General features: G+C 34.4%; 3 protein-coding genes across 4 annotated transcripts; all 3 read right to left on the bottom strand.

Moving 5' to 3' along the window:
* Window positions 1-3,850: 3,850 nt before the first annotated feature.
* Window positions 3,851-6,832, bottom strand: LOC148229804 (heat shock 70 kDa protein cognate 4-like). 2 transcript variants are annotated; one of them, XM_088196624.1, is made up of 4 exons: window positions 6,758-6,819; window positions 5,977-6,027; window positions 5,823-5,891; window positions 3,851-5,706 (listed from the first exon to the last, which is right to left on the bottom strand). In XM_088196624.1, exon 4 carries the CDS (start codon window positions 5,651-5,653, stop codon window positions 4,085-4,087), a length of 1,569 nt encoding a protein of 522 aa, XP_088052750.1. In that variant the 5' UTR covers window positions 5,654-5,706; window positions 5,823-5,891; window positions 5,977-6,027; window positions 6,758-6,819; the 3' UTR covers window positions 3,851-4,084. The 2 variants fall into 2 exon arrangements, with proteins under 2 accessions (XP_088052750.1, XP_088052749.1); XM_088196623.1 differs by having other exon boundaries at window positions 5,823-6,027; window positions 6,758-6,832.
* A 291-nt stretch (window positions 6,833-7,123) lies between these two features.
* Window positions 7,124-9,537, bottom strand: LOC148229805 (heat shock 70 kDa protein cognate 4-like). Its single transcript, XM_088196627.1, has 2 exons — window positions 9,333-9,537; window positions 7,124-9,098 (listed from the first exon to the last, which is right to left on the bottom strand). Exons 1-2 carry the CDS (start codon window positions 9,535-9,537, stop codon window positions 7,468-7,470), a joined length of 1,836 nt encoding a protein of 611 aa, XP_088052753.1. The 3' UTR covers window positions 7,124-7,467.
* A 4,235-nt stretch (window positions 9,538-13,772) lies between these two features.
* Window positions 13,773-16,618, bottom strand: LOC148229806 (heat shock 70 kDa protein cognate 4). Its single transcript, XM_088197569.1, has 3 exons — window positions 16,520-16,618; window positions 15,854-16,058; window positions 13,773-15,672 (listed from the first exon to the last, which is right to left on the bottom strand). Exons 2-3 carry the CDS (start codon window positions 16,056-16,058, stop codon window positions 13,922-13,924), a joined length of 1,956 nt encoding a protein of 651 aa, XP_088053695.1. The 5' UTR covers window positions 16,520-16,618; the 3' UTR covers window positions 13,773-13,921.
* Window positions 16,619-22,755: the final 6,137 nt, after the last annotated feature.

Below are 22,755 nucleotides of genomic sequence, written 5' to 3' on the forward strand. Positions count from 1 at the left end.
ACAATATGCACAGCGAATACATTTAGCTCCGACTTTTTTATTTATTATAACTATTTTATTCATTTATTTAGCCAATATAGCTGATTTTTACAATTATAACTTTTAATCGTTTTCATATTGCTCACTCTTGCTCCCCAGATCTCGTACTTGATTTTTGGTTAGAATTCCCCCCATTCACGAAATTAGCATTTAACAGTATGATGATATACAATTTAATTGCACAAGTTCTTTATTTGTTAATAATTTTATAATATTTTTGTGTCTACTATATTTTTATAATATAAAGTAGCTAACCTAAAAACCTAAATCTACAACATTTTCAGTTTCTTCAAATTATTAGCTTAGTCTAGAACAGTGTTTCCCAAACTTTTTTGGCCCACGACACAGTAAAAGAAATCAAGAATTTACGCGACACACCTGTTTACACCAATGTATGAATTTCTAAGAAATGACGAAAAAATTGAATCAGAAATCAAATTTATTTTTCAAAATAACTCTTATTATCAATATAAATTAATTTTTAAAACACAGAAAGATATTCTTTATCAATGAGTTGAATGTGCTTGCTTTCGTGAGCAAATCAATTCGAATCGTAGTTCAAAATTTGATAAGCATGTACGCATTTCATCATCGATTCTCAGTAGCCTTTCTCTTTTTTTTGACAGAATTTCAGTCAATGCTGAAAATCCGAACTCGCATAGCCAAGACGAAGAAATTGGTAAAAGGATTTTAACTGCTCTTAAGCTTATCAAAGGATGTGATTTCTGCGAGGAAAGCCAAAATTCATCTAACTTCAGTTCGTTAAATTTCGATTTCAAAAAAATATCGTTGCGCAAATCAATCAGCTGCTCCTCCTCATCGTTTATTAAATTGGTTGCTTTATTTTTTGCGAATAGATTTATTATCCACTCATATTCGTCGAGAGAGAGTGATGGAAAGTAATGCTGGAGAGCTTTTTGCAGTTCAGTGAGAGAAGCGAGAATTTGTGAGACAATTTTAAGCTTTGATTGGGATTCGTTGACTGTTGGAAAGCAATCGAAATCCCGTTTCAAGATCTTGGCCTTCCACATTGCTAGTTTTCCATCAAACGATTTCAATTTTTATGTTGTTGTGATGATATTCTCGACTGGTCCTTGCAGACAAATCCGGAAGAAATTGAACTTTCAACCACCAAATCACGTCATGGATATCAAATTCAAATCCGTGTTCTGCAACCTCAAGAAACGAAATAACTTCAACTCTGAGATGCACAAGCCGTTTCAAAACTTTTCTTTTCGACAGCCATCGAACTTCCGTATGGAAGAGCAGAAATTTGTATTCGGAATCCATCGCATCGCATATTTGACTGAAAATTTGGGACTGAAGTGGTCGAGACTTGATATAATTAACAACCTGGACGACTTGATTCAAAACAATTTGAAGATCTTGAGGCAAGAACTTTGATACGAGCGCTTCTCTGTGAATCATACAGTGAGCACCAATTATATTCGAATTTTTTTGACGTGCCAGAGTTACAAATCCTCTTCTTTTTCTCAACATTGATGGGCATCCATCGGTGCAGATACTCACGCAGTTATTCCAATTTAATTTGGACAGCTCAACGTTTTCATACACTAACTAAAACATATCTTGTCCTCTCGTCGTACCTTTCAAATCTTTGCAAAATAGAAATTCGTTGACAAATCTATTCTCTCTGATGTACCGAATAAAGGCAAGGACTTGAGCTTTTCCACTGATCAGTCAGTTGATTCATCCACTTAAAGAGACCAAAGTTTGTCAGATATTTCGAAATCCTCTCGAATTTGGTTTTGCAAGTCTGCTGACAAGTCTTCGATTCTCCGCGATATTGTGTTATTAGAAAATGGAACAGATTTGACTTTATCTGCAGCTTCAGCTCCAAACATGGTTCCTACAACTATTGCGAGTGCTGGGGCGATGACTTTTTCGGCTGTTGTGTGAGCTTTTTTATGTTGTGCGAGCAAATGTGCAACTTTGTAACTGGCAATGAGTCCTTTTTCCGGAAGCTTGATGAACGATGTCAACTTTTTTGATTGCCTGGTTTTTTGAGCCTCTAAATTTTCAAAGTAACTTCGCGGTTTATGCTTGAACGAGTGATGATTCAATTCTAAACGTCTCTTAAGTTTGCTTGGGACAAGAGACTCATTGGATAACTTTGCGTTGCAAATCAAACAAAACGTAATGTCGCCAGCTTCAGACTCTTGTCTCTTGTAACTTTCCTGATACTTTTTTTAAATTTAAATATTTTTTGAAAATCTCGCGACACACTTTGGAATCTCTCGCGGCACACTTGTGTGTCGCGGCACATAGTTTGGGAATCACACATAAATAATTAGCCTTATATTCTAGACTCTAGAATATAAGGCTAATTATTTATAGAGGAAAAGTTGACTAAAAACTCTTTGCGGGTCAAAGTATGATGATATTGTGTAATCAGTTAGATAAAATCTAATATGAGATATACATATATATAAATATATTATAAAATGATAATAAGTTAATTTATTATCTGAAATTTAAACTACTTTGCGATAAGGTGAAATTTAAAATATACTCTTTTTACCCTGCAGCTAGGACTTACTACTGCACTCTCCTTCTAAAAAACTGAAGATGCTAGATATCTCGAACAAATTGGTAGCCTCGTTTCTCTGGAGGTTAAAGAAGCGTTTATTCTTTATTTCGACGGTATGACGTTTAATCATTTCGTCGAAATAAAGAATTTCTAAATTCACCTGGACGAAATGATGTTGGTGTTTTTGTTGGTGTGGTCTTGACCAGGCCCACTGAGAGCGAGCCCGGGTCCTGGGAAAACAATGCTTCCGGGTTTCATGGCAAAAATGGCATTTTATGTATTTTTTAACATCGTAATATAATTTCTTGAATAAATATTAATAGATATGAGGTAACTCTTTCTATGCTATAAATAAATACAAAAATTAGCCACCGTTGCGACATATTTTCTGAAATCATATTTTATTTGAAATATTACTATTAGGCATTACAAATTATTGAACATATCATAATATTTACCTGATGAGAAGTCGTATTTTTTTTTGTGTTGCTCAGTGTTGCCATATAGTAAATTTATTTACGACACGTAATTTTTTTATATTTTTTTATATTATTTGCGCTTGTGATGCTTTAAATTTGGCCCGACCAGCTTAAGCAAATCCTTGGCGTCTTCAAATCCTTTGCCAAGCTAAATTTTTAATTTTGGTTTTCCATATTGTCTTCCTGTTGCTTTCGTAGTTGTTATTTTTAGGGAAATTGTAAATATTTCTTGGAATATCTGTAAATACTTCAACAAAATAGACCAGCAGCCGTAGCAATAATACTTGAAAGATTGGATTTGAATCCCATAATGAGAATTTCTATTTTTCACAATTTCTAGTATCTATAAGAATTCATAATAATTAAATAATAAATATTACGATACATCATTCATAATAAGTAATTAAAATATCATCGAGCTAGGTTGTACATATTGAAATATATTGATTTTAAAATGTAATTATATTTAATAATTATTAAAATATATGACATTGATTTACAGATTTTAACTTCAGTGTGATGTCTCACTATCTACTCATTAGTTGTTGATTGTATTAGCCCCGTTCTAACGCATTGGGCTAACGCTGGTCCGATTGCAACGGTAGATTTCAAAAAATAAAGAGTCTTGCTGTATCAAGTGTTTTAAACATCACATGTAAGCGTAAATATGCAATCATTATAGATGTTTATGAAAATTTAAACATTAAAAATATTGAAATGATTTAATAAACTAATGTTTTTAATAAAATATATATTTTAATAAAATAATACTTTTACAGCTTATAAATTAACGGTAAAATAAAAATAATAACAAACTTCTTCCGGTAAATACAATCATTGTACATAGATTGGTCTTTGATAAGACTTTATTTTTTTCTCTTTAAGAAATAAATTATTTCCCTTATACAATTTTCATAAGCTCATTGTATTTATTCTAAAACTAACTGGTATCTGCCAACATAGAGTCCAATGTACAAATTCTAAATATGAATAATACCTCCGGTGCTGTTACTTTTTATGTTTTTTTTTCACATATAGATTGCAATTCCTTGTACTTTTTATCGTATTCTTTCCTTTCAGCGTGTTGGTTTAAGTCGACCCATTTAGTGATTTCTTCGCATTTTTTCTTTATTATATTTTTTTGGACATCATTAAATTTTCCATCAAAATCGTTATCTATGGTAGATTTAATGCTGTAGCAGTAAGATTCCAATATGTTCTTAGAATTGATGGCGATTCTAAGTTTCTCATCTTCGATCCTGTATTTCTCGGCTTCTTTATACATACGATTTATGGTGTCCGTGGAAAGACGACCCTTATCGTTGGTGATAGTGATTTTGTTTTTTTTATTTGTCGCATTCTCTAAAGCTGATGCGTTCAGTATACCATCAGCATCTATGTCGAATGTCACCATAATGTTAGGTACATGTCTGGGAGCAGGTGGAATTCCGTTAAGAATAAACTTTCCGAGCAAATTGTTATCTTTAGTCATAACGCGCTCACCTTCATATACTAGAATGAGTACTGCAGGTTGGTTATCAGAACTGGTAGTGAATATCTTAGACTCCTTGGTAGGAATGGTAGTATTCCTATTAATTAAATTTGTCATCAAACCGCCAATAGTTTCGATACCCAACGACAACGGAACAACATCCAAAAGCAGAAGTTCTTGAACATTTTCAGATTTGTCCCCTTGGAGGATGGCAGCCTGTACGGCGGCGCCGTAAGCAACGGCCTCATCCGGGTTTATGGATTTATTGAGCTTCTTTCCGTTAAAGAAATCTTGCAAAAGTTTCTGTACCTTGGGTATACGAGTAGATCCACCGACAATAATAATTTCGTGTATATTAGATTTGTCCATTTTAGCGTCGCGAAGAGCTTTTTCCACCAGCTTCAAGGTCGATTTGAAGAGATCGACGTTCAACTCTTCGAAACGAGCACGGGTGATGGTGGATACGAAGTCGACACCCTCAAAGAGAGAATCGATTGTAATACTAGCTTGGGCAGAGTCGGGAGAGGAGAGGGTTCTCTTAGCTGTTTCGCAATTTCGTCTAAGACGATTGAGCGCATACCTATCTGAGCTGATGTCTTTGTTGCATTTTCTCTTGAACTCTTGGACAAAGTGGTTCACCATTCGGTTGTTGAAATCTTCACCACCGAGATGAGTATCCCCAGCTGTAGACTTGACTTCAAAAATACCATCTACGATGGTCAAAATGGAGACATCAAAGGTACCACCACCGAGATCAAAAATAAGAACATTTTGTTCTTCCGAAATTTCTTTATCTAAACCGTAAGCAATTGCAGCGGCCGTTGGCTCGTTTATGATTCTTAGTACGTTGAGGCCTGCGATGTATCCAGCATCTTTCGTGGCCTGGCGTTGGGAATCGTTAAAATATGCAGGAACTGTAATTACAGCGCTCTTAACGCTCTTTCCTAAGTAAGCCTCTGCGGTTTGTTTCATTTTGGCGAGGACCATTGCGCTTATTTCTTCGGCGGAGAAGATCTTTTCTTCGCCTTTGTAGTTAACCTTGATTTTTGGCTGGGATTCATCATCAACAACTTCAAAAGGCCAGTGTTTCATATCTGCTTGAACAGTTGCTTCTTCGAATTTGCGGCCAATAAGTCGTTTAACATCTAGAAATAAAATTAGATATCTTCAATCTAAGGAGAGCAATTATGACCATTACAACTTAAAAACCTAAACTAGATACTTCTTGTAAACAAAATATTTATTATTATAATAAACTTACCAAAAATTGTATTTATGGGGTTCAGAGCACCTTGATTGTTGGCAGCTTCTCCAATGAGACGCTCAGTATCTGTGAAGGCCACATATGAAGGTGTGGTGCGGTTTCCCTGTTCGTTAGCGATGATTTCGACCTTACCATGTTGAAATACACTTACACACGAGTAAGTTGTTCCCAAATCAATACCTATGGCTGGTGCTTCAGCCATCTGAAACGTAACAAAATTCAAAGTAAATCACTGAAATCGATAAAAGGAGAATATAAGAGTTTTAATAAAAAAATATATTCTAATAATTCTACCTAACTCTTTCAAATATATTATCGATACGTTTTTGGTAGTTCTGGTGAAAGACACTTGTTAAGATATACAATCCACTGAAATATATTGTGGAGTTAACAAAGCCTTGTCCTAACTCCACATATTTTATTTACAAAGGGGATTTCTACGAACAAGTTAAAGGAGCACCAATGAGTACACCGTTTTCGCCAGTAATAGCTAATCTGTTCATGGATTTTTTGAAACGAAAACTTAAAAAAAAAGCCTTAAGTCGTTTTTGCTGTATGGCCACACGGAAGGAGTGAACTTCTCTTCCTGGACACACTGGTCATCAGAAAAAAAACGGTAGCTTAGGACATACCATAAAGCAAGAAACACAACAATAGATACATGCGGATTCCCACCACCATACGGCACAGATTGCGCTTAAGGCTAATTATCTTTTTCAGTGAACACATTGATGCCGAACTCCAAACCGTGAAAGTCGCGCTTCAGTTAAATGCATTTAAAAAGGATATCTACGAACGACAGATAGTTAGTCTCCGGGGATAAAGACTGACAGACTCTTCGAAACGTCAGACAATCACATCCGTAAGCAATATTGATCATGCAAGCACTGCAAGTAAGCCAAGCACGCCACTGGGTCGAAAAAAATAATTACCTTGTAAAATTTAGGTTATACAGCAACCCGAACGAGTAGAACCCTTAAGATCGGATAGCTACGGCGAACTGAGAATAGTGGGGGTAAAACGTAACTTATAAGACATAATGACGTTACGCATTCCATAATATTATCTGTCTGTTAAGCACCTGACAACACATCGAATGATATTGATCATTTTCATATGAATTGTACGATAACTAATCGTATTAATATATTGTTGATGTGCTTTAAGTGTTGCTGATAAATCCGAGAAATATATATATATAGTCCAGTAGTTGCCAGTACGATTATCGGCAAATTGTTATCTTTTAAAATGACAAAGTATTATATATAAAAAACGAAGGAATAAAAATATCAGTTATTTATTTTTCTTTTCTTTACTGTAGTTTCATTTACGAGTCATGAGTATAAATTTATAAAATTCACAATTTTACACTAAGGCCACAGCTCCACTAGAACTATTATATAACTCACTTCTTATTGTTATCTACATGGGATGGCCAATCGGCTGATTCCCTTGCGTTCATTGACCAAAGGGCGAATTCCTGGTATCTGCTGAGGGAGCACTAAGTTCCTTATAATAAAATTATTAAACTCTAAATTGAATTTCTTCTAAAACTATGCTAAAGTGAAGACCTGTATTTTAAACATGACAAACTCAGAGCTCAAAGAACAAATTGTAAATTCAAATAACACCTCCGGTGATTTTACTTTTTGTTGATTATCTTTTCGCATACGGATTCTAATTCCTTGTACATTAGATCGTATTCTTTCTTTTCAGCGAGTTGGTTCGCGTCTAGCCATTTAATGGTTTGGTCGCATTTTTCATTGCTTGTACTCTTTTCGGCATCAGTAAATTTCCCATTAAAATCGTCTTCAATGGTAGATTTCATGCTGAAGCAGTAAGATTCCAATTTGTTCTTAAAATGGATGGCGGTTCTATGTTTCTCATCGTCGATTCTATATTTCTCGGCTTCGTGAATCATGCGATCTATGTCGTCCGTGGAGAGACGACCCTTATCGTTGGTGATAGTGATCTTGTTTTCCATGTTAGTGGTTTTTTCCTTAGCTGTTACGTTCAATATACCGTCAGCATCTATGTCGAATGTCACTTCGATCTGAGGAACAGCTCGGGGAGCAGATGGGATTTCGTTAAGAAAGAACGTTCCGAGCAGATTGTTATCCATAGTCATAACACGCTCGCCTTCGAATACTCTTATAAGTACTTTGGTTTGATTATCAGAATTGGTAGAGAATAACTTAGTCTCATTGGTAGGTATGGTGGTGTTCCTTTTAATTAAAGTTGCCATTATACCGCCAACAGTTTCGACGCCCAACGACAATGGAGTAACATCCAAGAGTAGGAGGTCTTGAACTATTTCAGACTTGTCCCCGTGGAGAATGGCAGCCTGGACGGCAGCGCCGTAAGCGATAGCCTCATCGGGATTAATGGACATGTTAATCTTTTTTCCGTTGAAGAAATCTTGCAAAAGTTTCTGCACTTTGGGTATACGAGTAGATCCACCGACAAGAACAATTTCGTGTATATCAGATTTCTCCATCTTAGCATCTGTAAGAGCCTTCTCCACCTGTTCGATGGTTGATTTAAAAAAATCGGCGTTTAACTTTTCGAAACGAGCACGGGTGATAATGGATACGAAGTCGATACCCTCAAGAAGATAATCGATTTTAATGCTAGCTTGGAGCGTGTCGGGAGAGGAGAGGGTTTTCTTTGCACTTTCGCAAACTGTTCTCAAACGCCTGAGCGCACGCCTGTCTGAGCTGATGTCTTTGCCACTTATCGTCTTGAACTCTTGGACAAAGTGGTTCACTATTCGGTTATCAAAATCTTCGCCTCCGAGATGAGTGTCTCCAACTGTAGACTTGACTTCAAAAATACCATCTACGATAGTCAGGATGGAGACATCGAAAGTGCCACCACCAAGATCAAAAATAAGAACATTTTGTTCTTCCTTAATTTGTTTATCTAAACCGTAAGCGATAGCAGCGGCCGTAGGCTCGTTGATGATTCTAAGAACGTTTAGCCCAGCGATGACCCCAGCATCTTTCGTGGCCTGACGTTGAGAGTCGTTAAAATATGCGGGAACTGTAATTACAGCGTTCGTGACTTTCATTCCCAAGTAGATCTCTGCTGTTTCTTTCATTTTTCTTAGGATCATTGAGCTTACTTCTTCGGGAGATAAGGTCTTATCTTCACCCTTGTAGTTGACAATAATTTTTGGATGGGTCTCATCATCAACAACAATAAAAGGCCAATGTTTTATGTCTTCCTGAACAGTAGCATCTTCAAATCTGCGACCAATTAGTCGTTTAGCATCTAGAAACAAAAATAAATTGAACTAGATATTTCGAATAAGAAAGCAAGTTTGATTTCATGTAAGGGAAAATCGTTAAAATTAAAAATATGGAATGAATGAGCACACGTTGTTTTATTCAACCTAAGCAGAGCAATTATGAGTCTATAACTTACCAGAAACGAAGTCTAAGTCTTATTTTATCATAATGGTTTATATTACGTGTGTATAAGTACTTATTTTAATATTATACTTACCAAAAATGGTATTTTCGGGATTCATGGCAACTTGGTTTTTGGCAGCTTCCCCGATGAGACGCCCAGTATCTGTGAAAGCCACATATGAAGGTGTGGTTCGGTTACCCTGTTCGTTGGCGATGATTTCGACCCTTCCATTTTGAAATACACCAACACTGGAGTAAGTAGTTCCTAAATCAATACCTATGGCTGGTGCTTCAGCCATCTGAAACGTAAAAATGAGCAAAATATAACATTGCCATCGATAAAAGGAGGATACTTAACGCTACATGATAAATAAAATATATTTCGTACTGAATTGTATGACACCGCCACAAATGAGCGCGGTCAAATGACCGTGCGTCAAAAGAGCGCTGCATTATAAGAGCAGACAGTCATATGAGCGCTTAACAAAAGAGAACGCGTCGTAAGAGCGCAAAAATACTTCGAGAAAATAGATTTCTTGCCGGGCCGCACCGTCAATTTTTTATTATTATTCAAAGCAAACAAAATACATTAAGAAAAAAATGCCTGTTTTGAGTTCGTAATGTCAACAGATTGATTGGTCTCTATTGCCTGGAAAAATAATTTGAGTTAATTTCAGTACAAATATTTCAAAAAAGGAAGTTATCACGAATTTTTTTCTTTAAGTATGGCACAACAAAATTTCAAACTCTCGAAACGTAATTTTTTTAATTTGCCATTAGGTACTAAGCGATATTATGTTTTTGAATAAAATAAAACAAAACTAAATGTGAAAGCAAACATATTTATTAACTTAGAATTACATAATTTTAGAAATAAATAAAAGGTAATAAAAAAAATTATTGTGACGTCTGATTTTGTATGGCACTACAAGTTCATCAATATCAACAACTATTGACGTTGTTGTTATTCGAAAACAGTTTTCTAGATGAACATCTGTTAGGCGTGTTCCGATTTGAAATTTTGTGTGTTTTAAGCGAGTAAAAAGTTGCTCACATGTTTAGTTATTTTTAGATCAGATTTATGAATTCCGGGATATTATTCTTTGCCCACACAATTTTTAAAAAAGTCTTGTTTTCTAACACAGTGGAATTTTTTTCTTAATTGCGTATCCACAGTGTTCCATTTGTAGATCTCCCGGTAGTAAATTAACACAAACATGTTGTTAATATATTGATCTTTACTTTGTAAACGGATATTAAGATCATTTTAATGGCTAGTTATATCAATCAGAAACGCAAAACACAAATCCACTCTGGGATACTTTTTGACTTGCTTGCAAAGAATGATTGTATTTCTTTCTTCAAATCCTTTTCAACATTTTTGCAAGCTATTTAATTCACTCATGTAAAATATACTTATAATACAGAAATTATATTTAAATTTTTAATATAATCAAAATATCTCGCCTTGCACGATGGATAGACGCGCCCCTGGGTCGAAAAATATGCAATTATCTTCTAGAATAGAGGTTATACAGCAACCCAATCGAAGACCCTTTAGAATCGGACAGCTAAGGCAGACTAAGAATGATGGGAGTATACCGCCACATATAAATACATTAATAATTTTGATATTGATGTTATAAATTGAACACTAATGCAATAATGGCGATAACTGATCGTAGTCATATATGATACTTGTTTCAGGGTCACTGATTAAATCGAATAGATTTGTTTGTTCATTATCATTTTTTATAAAATGATAAATTCTATTACTTGTTAGAACGTAAAATACTTATAATAAATATATGAAAATTTTTTTTTTTAATCTTAGCGTTATAACATGATAGCCGTAAGTCTAATGCGTTACAGCGGATAAATGAGTATCAGGTAAGTCAATCAGTACACAAATAATACAAGTATAATATAAAAACACCTTAAAGTCTGGAAATTGCTGACATATTTAATTATAAACTATTAATATAATTTACAATCAATAAATGTTGTTTTACGGCTGGGGCTGGTTTTAAATAATAATTTTATTAATAAAAATTCTAGTCTTCGACGGAGTTTTAACTTACGGTCTCTGAATTATTAATTTACTGACTTTTACTATTACTACTTTGACTATTCTGACTTTTATTATTGATAAATAAACTAAATTACTACCAAAATGTTATAATAACATTATGGTATTTCGTAAATAATATTCATATATATTCGAAAACATTAAATGAATATAATTATTATATTGAAGGCGTTTCAAATTTGAACTGGTTGGTACAAAAAAGAATACAATGAATCCTTGTGTAAGTTTATGGAATCAAAATCGCGAATTCGAGTACTGCTCCGTAAAACCTGAGTAGAGCCGTTAGTCCAGTCAAATAAGGGTTTAACCTCGGAATGAAAGATAACAAGCTGAAATTTTGCACAGACCTTTGTTTTGGCGTTCTAAAGATAGGGTGAAAAGTCTCATAAGATATCGTGTCTGCTAATCAAGATATTAAAGGTCAAAGGTCATAAAAATCGTTTTTTTGCAAATATCTCGCCTCCTTTGCGTTGCATGTCATTAGATGTTTTCCAAAACTTATAGAAAATAAAATTTTCTACAAGTTTGTTTTAAATTATTTCTTCGTATGGTTAATGGTTTTCGAGATATAGCGCGGGGAGTGGGAAGCGCGCATCCGTTTATAGGATAACGCTATGTGAACTACGGAGCCAGAGCTACCTGCACATTTTTCCACAGTTTCATAGGAAACATCGCAAATTGTTATCTGCTGAATGAACCCATCTAAAGCATTATAACTTTCAATCTCCATATCTTCAAAAATCATCATCGATAATGCAAAAATTAAAAGCGTATGGCCTCTGATACTTCTTGCAAAAGCATGACCATCCAACATTTTGTCGACAGAATTCGAAGCATAAATAGTACTGAGAGCTTCCTTGATTCAGCTTCCATTCATTATATACCCTATGCATCCAATAAAAGACATAAGCATATGAAAGCCTCCTAGTTTCACAACTACTCTGGACAAGTCTGAGTTAGCATCTGAAGCTGCTACGATTTCACGTGCTTTTATGTACAACGGCTGATCAAAAGTTATTAAGCATGTTCTTTGTTCATGTTTCTTGGCAGTGCTTGTAGTACACTGTTATGTGTTGTAAATTGTGTCCATATTACTCGCAGGATGATGAATAAAAGTGAGAAACAGAATCCGAGAAGTTACAAAGTTCTCATTGTTTTTGTAAGTTGTTCAATAAATCCATTCCACCCTGGCAACGGTGAGATATTTTTCCACTTTCCGTACATCCACAAAAAATCAACTACATTAAATATTTGTTCGGTTAGTTCTTCTACATCAGTAAAATTTCGAACTTGAATCTCTTGCTCAATCCGGGTACGACATGATTTTCATACACTAGAAGGGGTATATGTAATAGTGCTGCTAACTCCTTTGCACTTGGTTTTGTTGTAAATTTCTTTATGCGGTCATCGGATATAACTTCAGATTTTGAAGTTATTATTTTTATCATTCCCATTATATGAACAGTATTATAGCCATCAAGAGTATAAATATTTTTCTGCATTATCCGCTGCATACTGTACTAAGGCACTTGACTCTGATGGTTGATTACGAGGCTGTGGGTGATAAACAGCTGAAATTTAACATTTTACAGTATCACTATATGAAGCGAAAAAACCTAAACTTGACAAAACATCCAAAAGTCTTTTTGGATGTTTGGCCTATCTGTATTTTTTCTATGAAGAAATACAGATAGGCCTATTAATAACTGCGAAGAAAAGGACCGTTTTCGTATGGAAGTCATTATAGCATGACTTATAGCTGTGTATTTCGTTTTAAAATGCCCCGTCTTTCCTTTTCTGTTCTTTATAATAACTTCTTGCAGAAAATGTAATAAAGTTTTCGGAATTTCTTCATTAATATTTTACTCGGGGGCGGATAGGACTTGGTCTCAACAACAGAAGATCGAATATCTTCTCTAATAATCGCCGCAGCAGCTTCCACTACGCGCAAGTGTTCTTCTTCCAAAGTGCCTTTTTTATTTTCATACCAAGCTATGGATAAAATTTAAGCTTGAGCATTGCGGAATGCTCCAATCTTCGTTGTAATTATAATATCAGCTAAATATTTTTCTCTTAATTTGGAAATGATCTTCTTACCATCTGGTACATACTCCGTAAGGACATCTCTCAACTCTTTCAATTTATAAAGAAACGAAAGCAAGTTAACGCAATGAATTTAATTATTATATTGGGAATGTTCTCTTAACTCCGTTACAATTCACAACTATCCTGAAGTGTCCTGTGAGCAAGTCGCTTTGTGCTGAATATATGTGAGCAATAATCCGCATAACCAATATTTGTGCAACCAGTTGCCATGTGGACAACGTTAGATCATCATAAATACTTACCATTATCTTTTATAATCCTGCTTTAAAATGTTTACAAAATAACAGCTCTGCAACTCACGATTATCTTAGTTAAAGAAGTGAATAAAACGACTGAATATTTTAAATATTTGTTTATTTAAGTGATCAAATTTGCTATTGAAAGGACTTTGATATCCTCAATGAAAACAAATGCCCTAAAGTTGGAATATGACCAAAATTAAATAATACTGCGCAGGAATGAAAACTTTGGTATAACAATTGGAATGTTTAATCGACTTCTTCGATGGTGGGTCCAGCACCGCCGCCGCTGGGAGGAGCACCAGCACCACCGAGATCATCGAAACCTGGCATGCGTCCTCCTGGACCACCTGGCATACCTCCGGCGCTCTGGTACATCTTGGTGATGATCGGTTCACATACAGATTCCAATTCCTTCTTCTTATGGTCATATTCTTCCTTTTCAGCGAGTTGGTTCGAGTCGAGCCATTTAATGGTTTCGTTGCATTTCTCCATGATAGTAGTTTTTTCGGCATCAGTGAGTTTTCCCTTGATCTTCTCATCTTCCATGGTGGACTTCATGTTGAAGCAATAAGACTCCAAATTATTCTTAGATGTGATGGTGGTTCTTTGCTTCTCATCTTCGCTCCTGTATTTCTCGGCTTCGTTGACCATGCGCTCGATGTCCTCCTTTGAAAGACGTCCCTTATCGTTTGTAATGGTGATCTTGTTTTCTTTATTAGTAGTCTTCTCCAAAGCGGATACGTTCAAGATACCGTTGGCGTCGATGTCGAATGTCACCTCGATTTGAGGTACGCCTCTGGGAGCAGGTGGGATTCCGGTAAGTTCGAACTTTCCGAGCAAATTGTTGTCCTTGGTCATAGCACGCTCGCCTTCAAATACTTGAATGAGTACACCGGGCTGGTTATCCGAGTAGGTGGTGAATGTTTGAGTTTGCTTGGTAGGAATGGTGGTGTTCCTCTTGATTAAAGTTGTCATCATACCGCCAGCGGTTTCGATACCCAAAGACAACGGGGTAACGTCTAAAAGCAAGAGATCCTGCACTTCTTCAGACTTGTCTCCGTGAAGGATTGCAGCCTGGACGGCAGCGCCGTAAGCGACGGCCTCATCAGGATTGATAGACTTGTTGAGCTCCTTTCCGTTGAAGAAATCTTGCAAAAGTTTCTGCACCTTGGGGATACGAGTAGATCCACCGACGAGGACGATGTCGTGCACTTGAGCTTTATCCATCTTGGCGTCGCGGAGAGACTTCTCCACCGGTTCCATGGTCGATCTGAAGAGATCGGCGTTCAACTCTTCGAAACGAGCACGGGTGATCGAGGTGTAGAAGTCGATACCCTCAAAGAGAGAATCAATTTCAATGCTAGCTTGGGTAGAAGAAGAGAGGGTCCTCTTCGCCCTTTCGCAAGATGTTCTCAAACGCCTGAGCGCGCGCTTGTTTGAGGCGAGGTCTTTCTTGTATTTCCTCTTGAACTCTTGAACAAAGTGGTTCACCATTCGGTTATCGAAATCTTCGCCTCCGAGATGGGTGTCTCCAGCTGTGGACTTGACTTCAAAAATACCATCTTCGATAGTCAAGATGGAGACATCAAAGGTGCCACCACCAAGATCGAAAATAAGAACGTTTCTTTCTCCCGAAGCTTTTTTATCTAAACCGTAAGCGATAGCAGCTGCAGTCGGCTCATTAATGATTCTAAGGACATTGAGCCCGGAGATGGTTCCAGCATCTTTTGTGGCTTGACGTTGGGAATCGTTGAAATAAGCAGGAACTGTAATTACAGCGTTCTGTACGCCCTTTCCTAAGTATGCCTCTGCTGTTTCCTTCATTTTTGTTAGGACCATTGAGCTTACTTCTTCGGGGAAGAAAGTCTTATCTTCGCCTTTGTAGTTGACCTTGATTTTTGGTTTGGTCGCATCATCGACAACTTCAAAAGGCCAGTGTTTCATGTCTGCCTGGACAGTTGCGTCTTCGAATTTGCGGCCAATGAGTCGTTTAGCATCTGGAAACAAAAATAAACAAGATTAGATATCTGAAATAAATTAGCAATTTTTCTCGTTTGAAAGATTAACCTCAGGAGAGCATTTGTGATCATTACAACATCAGAAACTCTAGTCTAAATCTAATTTCATCATTATAGTCAATCTTACGTGTACACATGCGTTTGTTATGTTATAACTTACCGAAAATTGTATTATTGGGGTTCATGGCAACTTGATTTTTGGCGGCATCTCCGATGAGACGCTCGGTGTCTGTGAAGGCCACGTATGAAGGCGTGGTTCGGTTGCCCTGGTCGTTGGCGATGATTTCGACCTTGCCATGTTGGAATACACCAACACAAGAGTATGTAGTTCCCAAATCAATTCCGATCGCTGGTGCTTTGGCCATCTGAAACGCAACAAAGAACAAAATGAATCATCGGCATTGAAAAAAAAACACGTGGCGCGCGCATCTAAAAAAAAGTACATTTAAGACTTGGGTATTTAATTCATGGCTATATGCATAGTATTAAATGCAAAAGCCATAGTCATCGGTCTCTAATGCATCGACGCCTAGAATGTTCGAGAAGCATCGACCACGTGATCGCTGGAAAATCCACGTTCCGGTAAAAAAAAATCGATGGTGAATAACTCGTTCGTTTATAATAAAAGAAACAATAGATATATTAATGGTTTACGAGGTATTATGCTACTGAATGATCGAAAGGGCGCGCCAAAGATGGCGGCGGCACGTGTCGGCCATTTTTAACCGGCGCATCGTCGCCCGTGAAAGAAAATGGGAGATATTAATTCAGAACGTCGCGAATAAACATCAACGGATATGGTTAAATGTCTAGTTAAAATAGTTACCTTGTGGGATTTAGGTTATATAGCTTTCAAACGCAGACTTAGAGAGAAAGCAGCCCAATCGAGTAGATCCTGAAGGATCCGACGGCAACGACAAACTGTGTACGGAGGGGGTAGACCCACGCTTATATAGACACGATGACGTCACGTGCTCTAGAACGTTCTCCGCGTGTTCGATATAATGTAAAGTCCACCGCAAACCACACGTTCAATACATTTCAAATCTATTTTAGAAAGCGTGTTCACAAAATCGAATAATATCGATCGTTTTGTTCTAAATCGTACAATATTGCAACTACGACGATAAACAATTGTAACCATATATGATTATTTGTTTTAAAGGTCGAACTGATTTATCAAAAAGAATTTAATTCCTTCATGAGATATATTTTTTAAATTACAATATATTTGATCATTATTGATCAATTGGAATACAAATTAGATAAAATACACAACGAAAAATGTATACTATATTGGTTTATATTAATGACCATTGTAAACTGCATTTACACGATAGCTTTTATTCTTAATATGACATATAACCTAAATTTTCCCGAACACGTGCTAATTAGCATCTAACGTGTTTTATCTCAAATTGGATTGAATATATTTTTATTGTAGAATATATAATTAAAAAAAGTTAGATTGAAACCTGAAAATTCGATACAATTCATTATTCCGATAGATTTGAATAACCAATAAAATTTATATAATTTATTATTTTTTTAAATATTTTTTTTTTGCAATTTTTTGCAACCATAGAAAATATTTTTTATGATAAAATATTTTTATAATAAAAGCAAAATTCGATGAAAATTTTAACGAGTTGAACATAAAATTAACATAAATTTAAATTCTCGTGTTATTCTGAAATTAGGATTCAAGAACTTTTAAATTTGTTTGAAGCTTTTGAAACTTTTACAAATCATACGCATAATAAATATGTACAACCGTTTATTTAAATAAAGCCGCATTTATACTGCTTATCATTATTATTAATATATACATATATTACAATTCATTAATAAATAAATATCATATAAATCGAAATATTGTGTTTTAACATTATATTCTTTACGCATCATCATGTTTTAAATTTAATATGGGTATTTATCAGTGATAAATTATTTATATTAACAATCATGTTGCGTTGTCTATGCGGCAAATGTCCTATAGTTTGTTGGATAATGTTGAATGTGTATAGCCTGCTTTAGATTCAGATCCAGATGTTTCTCAGGGGTTGAATGCGGGGCAAAGAATCTAGAACTCGCGCGATTTTTTTTTCTGCAAAGTAAATAACGGTTGATTTTAAATTAACCTTTATTCATCGATTGCGTTATTTTAATACTAAATGACGTCAATGATTTAGGTTATTAACTTTTTATACAGTTAAATTTTCCTCACTTTTGACTCACGATCTGTGTACAAAGTATTGCGTTAATAGTGTAAATTTACATACAAAAACGATAGATACGCGAGTATCTTATTACCTATTTGGTAAACAGTAAGATATACTTAAATGTAAGCAATATTCTGGGCACTAGTGAATCCAAGTGGAGCATGGTAATAATGGCCCATACCCTAGACCAGTGGTTCTCATGTGCGGCCACCAACAAACATTCCACCAAAAAACGTATCATAGTAAATATTGGAAGAGAGAACTGTTCAACAATTTCCATTTGAATTACTTTTAAATAAATAAAAATCAATATGCTTAAATGTTGTCTTTTATTGAATATATACTTAAGTTGTTTTTATCACATCCCCAGACCGTTGATGTCTGTAATGCGGCCACAGCCAAATTTTAATTGAGAACCACTGTCCTAGACTGACCTAGAGAATTCCCTAATTTACATATATACAATCAAAATTTAGGCTAAAAAATATGTACAGATTGAAAATTTTCTCTTTTTGAAAACGGAATGTTTCAGCTTCACAAAGATGTGCTTGGGAACAATAGGATAAGGTATTTCAAAATGGGATCTCGTTCAAAACGGGACGTATGGTCACGGCAATTATAAATGGCCACCATCCTGCCAATTTCCTAGATCCGCCACTGATTCTGAGACATTAATGGAAATGTTTAATTTCTCGCTACAAGGCCACAATATATTTTCTTTATTCAACAATCTAAAAATAATAAAACTATTAAACTCAAGCTCATTGTATTTAGTTTACTTTATAATCATTATTACAAAATAAAAAATACAGAGAATTATATAATTCAATGCCAAATATGAATTACCAATATAATATAGTAATACAGTACCCTGAATTATGCTGTCTCAACTCTCAACTTGCATTGTCTGTATATTTTAAATAAAAAAACGCTATTTTACAATACAAGTCAAAAGTTTTGTTCATACCACTGTGAGGGCTATAATCTATAACACAGGGGAGAAATGTTCAAATCAATGACTCAATTCAATAAATGTCGTGGCCCATTTCTAGAATTTTAAGAATTGCCATCTAGATCAAAACTTCATATGTAATAAGCCAAAATGGTTTTTGAAAACCTAAAGGAAGACTCTGGAAACAGGTTTATAAACTGTTGTAACCAGCCATAGTTGGTACAAAATATCTAAACGGTGTTGTGATTGGCACAGCATTTCATTGACTGGAGAAGCGGTAAGTGCAGATAAAGAAGCTGTTCTTTCGATGATCGAAAATAGACAATATTGTTCCATGACCACTTTTAATATTGACGAAACAGGATAGGATTCTTGAAAAAGTTGCTCAAAAAAAACTGTTATAGCTTGTGATGAAAATCATTCTGTATTTGATTAGTTATTTCCGATCTATCGATCCAAGAACCCTAGAGCTTAGAAGAACAAAACGAAACTTCCAGTGCTATGAAAATCTAATGCATTGGTTATTGCTAGTAGTGTAGTAGAGCTGGAACACGATAGAACGTAATTCCAATACACTTTTCCTCGACCAGAACGTGTTCTGGTACAATTTGTTAGAAAATCTGGTAAAATTTATTTGAGCTTAATTAAATAGTCAACGACACCACATTTTTAAGCATCACACCGCACAAAACAACTACAATGCAACAAACAAAATAACCAGGGTTCACATTAACTGAAATCTCATTGATCACCTTAAAGGGGAGAAGCAATCTTTGATAATTTTCGAAGACGCTTTTTTGTTAACCTCTAAACACAAGTTTGATTCAACCCATGTACTTGAGTGTGATCAAGGCATTAATATATCCGACGATCCTTTGTTTATTTGAATGCAGTTATGAAACAGAACAGTCAGACGACTAAAAGATTATTAATGTTTTAGAGAATCATAGGAGAGTTGTGGACTGAAATTTTCGAAAGAATAATGTATAACACAAGAAATGGTCACTCTTGATTTTGAAGTTAAAGGTTGATACAATGGAACTTTTGAACTTCCATAACAGTTCATAAAACATGATATTGTAGTTTAATTAAAATAAATTTAATTATTGTAAGTCTTCCATTGTAACATGACTTATGTTATCCCAATGCGTTATATCGAGGTCTATCTATTTTATTAATTGTAAACTATTATTACAGCTTACAATTAACACTTTACCGACCGGCAGTTTCACTACCAGACTTACGCTAAATACCGGCACCTTTTCGCAAAACTTCGCGAATTTTACCTTTTTTATTTAAATTTATGTATCTTTTGATACGGTCTGAATATTTCGTTGAATTTTTCTAGACATGTTATAAATGTATCAATGCATCAATTCAAGTTATTATTAGATGGTTCTCAACATGTGGTTCGCCGGAAATAAAAAATAATTATTACTTTTCCTGATTATTAGATTTTTAAAATGATTATCTTGATTTTAAAATTATAAAAACGAATAACCTAGAAATTTTAATAAAAATAATTTAAATTTAGTTAACCAGCGGTTCTCAAACTTTTTTAAATTTGTAAAAACTTTTTTCAAACAAACTTTTCTTTTGTATTGTGACATTTTTACTAATACGAGTTTACTGATGTATAATTCATTTGCAATAAAATATTCACTAACCGTTGTAATTCACTCCATCGTAATGTGAAATTTTCCAGGCACATACACACATAATTTACATTGTCTTTCACGTGTAAATCACTTTTCACAATAACTAGTTATATAATGAAAGTTTAAAGTGTCTCGATTTTTTACTGTTTTTCACAATTGCAACAATATTACCCCATATCGTTTATATTTGGTTTCAAATATTCGTAATTTTGCATTTTTTAGATATTCTGGTAAAACCCGATTCTTCCTTATGGTACCACAGATGCTATTTTTTTTCATATATATTTTTTTTTGCTATTTCAGCACTTATAATAATCGTCCATATAAAGATGATGCCATTTGTATTTATTGTCTGATGTTAGATGTGATATTGAATCTTGTAACGAAATTCTAGGTCCTTAATATATATTTAAAATTTTGATATGTATCCTGACACTAATTCACATACCATTCTTATCACTATACCGTACTTTGTGAGCTTACTGGGGTTGTATACGTGAAAATTTAATCTTCCACACCATGGGATCATACCCTCATCCAGAGATGTGTTTTGGCTTGGTTTGTACATCTTTTTTAATCTTTCAGAGAAATAATCAATTATTTTTTGTACTTTGAACAGTAATCCTACATTATCAGGAACATTTTCATTATTGGAAAAACGCAGGTAACGTAATATTTGATAAAACCTATTTCTACTCATGGTTTTTGTAAATATCAAGGTTCCTATTAGTGGATTTATTGTCTAATACAGGTGTAATGAGCCTTTTTTTACCAGGCCCATTAGCAATATCAACTCAAACCAATTTTTTAATTCTGGTACCGTTACATCCACCCATTTTTTAGATTTTATTTGCAGTTTGTATCTGTTCATGAGTTGATTATGGTGTCTATTCGTTTATTCTGCAATAACGGGAAACAAGTCATCTTCAATAAAGTTTTGTGTCTTGTAAAGTGTCTTCTAAGTATTTTTCTTGTTCATCTTCCTCATTGCTCATGAGCATCATAGCATGTGGACGATTTCTTTCATGAACAGAGGAGTCTGAATCACTATCACTATTATTTTTATTGTCACTTGGAATATCTATATATATTTAACACTATATTAAATAACATAAACTGTAATTATTTTCACGTAGATTCTACACTCGTATCTAACTAAAAAACTATGTTTTATAAACAGTTCGTAATATTTTTCGAATATTCACTCGAGCACACGAAAACCAGATGCACTTCACACGATAGTATAACTTAAACTTAATTCTTATCCATAAGTTTTTATGTGTATCGTGCTAATAATTCAAAAATAATTACTCGAAAAAATTCCCACTTTCTAAAATAATGTGTCACTGAGATTCGGTATTTCCAGTAAGCCAGTATTATCTGAAGGGAGATAATATTTACTCACAAAAAATATGTTGGAATTTCCTTATAGCAGGATAGAAAAAAATACAATAGAATCTTACTAATCTGACAATCTTGAGATTCTCAGTAATCCAATACTATCTAATGGTTAATGATATGATAAATTTTTAGTGTCTTGTACTTTTTATATATGTACATCGTATTTTTTAATTTTATGTAATTTGACTTTATTTCTAAATAAACCCATTTACCCAATAAATTATTTTTAAATATACATATTTATATGTTTGTGTATAAAATATCATATTTTTTCTTTTTTTACACCGTCCGAAAAAAAAGTGTGCTGGATAAAAGTTTTTAGAAATTTGAAAAAGTTTGAGAACCGCTGGTTACCTCAATTTTAATTATATTTATTTAAATTCCTAGATTACTTGCTTTTATAATTTTAAAATCATCAATCAATTTTAAAATCTAATAATAAGGAAATGTAATAATTCATTTCTATTTCCGGCGAACCACATGTTGAGAACCACTTAATAATGGCTTGAATTGATGCATTGTTACATTTATAACATGTCTAGAAAAATTTGTTGAAATATTCGGACCACATCAAAAGATACATAAGTTTGTCTGGTAGTGAAACTGCCTGATGAAAGAAATATAAAATATATTTATAAAACCTTCGCATTTGTCCAAATATAATTAAAAAAAAAAAAAAATTAAAATAAAATGAAAATTCATACATTTATTTAGTCATCTCTTAAAACAAAAGCAAATAAAACACTAAACATATATTTTTAATTTTACATGGAAACGAAAACATACACAGGACGCCAATTGGCGTCTGCGGTGTTTAACTTTCGGCACA

Source organism: Plectrocnemia conspersa, unplaced genomic scaffold (genome assembly GCF_051122295.1).
Source record: "Plectrocnemia conspersa isolate PC_06_02 unplaced genomic scaffold, ASM5112229v1 ptg000011l, whole genome shotgun sequence".
Classification (NCBI taxonomy): Eukaryota; Metazoa; Arthropoda; class Insecta; order Trichoptera; family Polycentropodidae; genus Plectrocnemia; species Plectrocnemia conspersa.